General features: G+C 66.8%; 1 protein-coding gene across 1 annotated transcript; it reads right to left on the minus strand.

The window, feature by feature from the left end:
* Nucleotides 1–2,644, minus strand: LOC143164748 (G-protein coupled receptor 12-like). Its single transcript, XM_076347670.1, has 2 exons — nucleotides 2,373–2,644; nucleotides 1–1,361 (listed from the first exon to the last, which is right to left on the minus strand). The coding sequence occupies exon 2, from the start codon at nucleotides 1,357–1,359 to the stop codon at nucleotides 295–297; it is 1,065 nt and encodes a 354-aa protein (XP_076203785.1). The 5' UTR covers nucleotides 1,360–1,361; nucleotides 2,373–2,644; the 3' UTR covers nucleotides 1–294.
* Nucleotides 2,645–3,105: the final 461 nt, after the last annotated feature.

The raw sequence follows: 3,105 nt of genomic DNA on the forward strand, positions 1-3,105 counted from the left end.
TTTTTTTTTTTTTTTTCTTTTCTTTTTTTTTTTTTTGGTGTTTTGTGTTTTTAAATAAAAAATAAAATGTGTAAGAAAATAACATTTCTAAAGGAAACCATTATCATTCTACTCTCTCTCTTTCTTTCCCCCTTCTTTTTCCCTTTTCCTTTTTTCTCTTTTTGGCCACCTTTCCATGGAACGAGATGTGCTGGCCGGGGGGGTTCCTCCGGGTAGGAGACGGTAACGACGGAGGGGAAAAGGAGGAGGAGGAGGAGGAGAGCAAGGGAGCGCGTCTCGCTCCGTGCTCAGTCCTCACACATCGCTGGATGTCCTTGGTCTGGAGGAGAACGTGGAAGGGACGCACCCGCAGCAGGCCAGCCAGAGCGACTTCTGGATGTCTGGGTTTCTGAAGGCGTAAATGATGGGGTTGATGAGGGAGTTGCAGGTGGCGGGCAGCGCCAGGGAGTAGGTGTAGACCACGGGGTAGCTGGAATCGGCCACCAGGGAGTAGATGGCGAAGGGGATCCAGCACAGGGCGAAGGTGCCGAGGATGAGCGAGAGGGTGGAGAGCCCTTTGCGGGTGGAGGTGGCCTGCGCCGTGGCGATGAACTGGTGCTGCACGGCGATCTGCTGGGCGTGCCGGAAGGCGATCTTGCAGATCTGCAGGTAGAGCTGCATCATGAGGGCGAAGAGGAGCAGGAAGGTGACGGCCAGCACCGCCGCGTTGTCCTTGGTGACGGGCCGCAGGATGCTGCAGGCGCTCTGGTCCCGCAGGCAGTTCCAGCCCAGGAGGGGCAGCAGCCCCACGCCGAGGCACAGCAGCCACATCAGCAGCACCATGGCGCAGGTGAAGCCCAGCGTGCGCTCGCTGTGGTAGGTGAGCGCGTTGTACAGCGACAGGTAGCGGTCCACGGTGATGGCCAGCAGGCTGCAGACGGAGGCGGAGAAGGCGGCCAGCAGCAGCCCCGCCGCCCCCAGCTCCGCCGCCTCGCTGGGCGGCCGCAGCAGGTAGCGCACGGCGAAGTTGGCCACCAGCCCCAGCCCCGCCAGCAGGTCGGCCAGGGCCAGGCTGCCGATCAGCAGGAACATGGGGGCCCGCAGGCTCGGCGTGTAGAAGAGCACGGCCAGCACCAGCGCGTTTTCCCCCGCCACCGCCGTCCCCGTGGCGCACAGCGCGATGTCCCAGGGGCTGACGGCCCCCCCGGCCCCGGCCCCGGCCCCGGCCCCGGCCCCGCCGCCGCCCGGCGCCGCCGTCCCCGGCCCGCCCGCCGCCGACGGCCAGGCGCTGGGCTCCGAGGCGTTGCCGAGCCCCGGGAGCCGCTGCTGCTGCGGCTGCGGCTGCCACGGCTCCCCCATGGCGGCGGGGCCGTGCAGCATCGCTGCGGAGAGAGGGAGAGGGATGCGGTGAGGGGCGCCGGCGGCGGACACGGGCACCGGCTGCGGGGAGAGACGCCGAGCCCCGCACGGGGCCCGGGGAGCCCCTCACCGTCACCCGCACGGAGGCCCGGGAGCCCCGCGCCGAGCCCCGGGACACCCCCCCTCACCGCGACCCGCACCGGGCCGCCCCCGCCCGCCGCAGAGCGCATCCCCGTCCGCCTCCCCCCCCAGCCCGACTGCAGCTTTCCCGGGACGTAACACTCCCCCCCCCGACCCCGGCCCGGGGTACGCCGTTACCCCCCCGCCCCACACGCACCCCTCGCCCGGGGGAAGCCTCGCCGCTAGCTCCCGCTCCTCCCGACGGGCTGAGGCCGAGCACAACTCAGCGCCCCGCTGCCGGCAGCAGCCTCCATGCGCTCTGCCCCGCGCCCGGCCAGGCCCCGCGCAGGATCCGCAGGCGCTGCGCACCCCGCCGCCGGGGGAAGCACGGTGCCGCACGGAGCACGGCTGCCCCGTCCTCCTCCCTTCCCCGGGGCACGGCTACCTTTTGCCGCCTATTTATAGCGCAAAGCGGTCCCCCCCCCCCCGCCCCCCGCTCCCCCCCACCGCAGCCCTTTCTTTTTTGCGTGCAGCGAGTAAAAATAAATACTATTAATAGGCCAGCCCTCGCATGTATGCGGAGCCGCTGATGAAACGAGAAGGCAGCGGCAAGGGGCAGCCTGCGTTAACTTTCTCCTTTCTCCCTCCCTTCCCCTCCTTTGGAAAAGGCTGGTGCAAGATGCTCCCAGCCGGCTGCAAGATCCTGCCCTGCTCGGCGCGGTCCCCCTCGCAGAGTAAATCCTTCCCCCCCCCCGCCCCGGGCCGGGCAGCCGAGGTGTGAAGGTCGGGGGGGGGGGGGGGGCTCTGCCCGCAGCCCGCTGCCTGCCGCTGGCCCCCCGCCGCCGGCATCGCCCCTTCCCGCATGCAGCCCAGCCCGGGGGGGCAGCCGCCACCGCCGGGGGTTGTTGTTTTACCTGGCTTTAATGCTCGAGGATCAGCTTTCTTCCCCCCGTTTTTATTTTTTTCCTTCCCAGTCCTTCCAGCCCTTGGTGTTAAGCCTCATTCCTCGGTGAGCATTGCTAATAACGTTGGCAGATAGCTGGCATCGACTTGCACTTAATATTCCTGCCCCATTGGATCTGCTGATAAATCTCAACTCTGACGTCAAAGTCTTCACTTATATTCATGATCCAAGTCTGTGAATCAGAGCCGCTGTGATCAGAATAACAAGAAGGCTGGCTCCCTGCTCCACATCCACATCCACACCCGCAGGCACGAGGGGGTGCGCGCACCCGCAGGCACCCGCACGCACCCATGCACGCACCCGCCCCGCCGTTCATTCATGAGCTCTCCCGCCACCCCGACGCACCTCCCCAAGGTCGGGGCCCTCCGCACCTGCGTTTTGCGGATGCAGCTTGGGCGCCAGCCAGGCCCCGGCGGCTCGCAAAGGCAGCCGGGCAAGGTTTATTTTTACCGCTTGTGCCGAGGGATGCGGGGATCTGAAGGGAGGGGGGCTGATCCGGCGTGGCATCGCTCGGCTGCCCCGCTCTTCAAGGGCAATGCCCAGGGACGGCAGCACCAGTCCCCTTGCAGCCCCAGGAGCCGGCAGCTGGGGGTCCTCGGGGGGCCCCGTATAACCAGGCTGGGGCAGATGCATCCCCCCGCGGGGGAGACATCGCACCCCAGAGCCTTTGCCCCGCACGGGCT

The sequence above is a fragment of the Aptenodytes patagonicus genome, chromosome 9, assembly GCF_965638725.1.
Source record: "Aptenodytes patagonicus chromosome 9, bAptPat1.pri.cur, whole genome shotgun sequence".
Taxonomy (NCBI): Eukaryota; Metazoa; Chordata; class Aves; order Sphenisciformes; family Spheniscidae; genus Aptenodytes; species Aptenodytes patagonicus.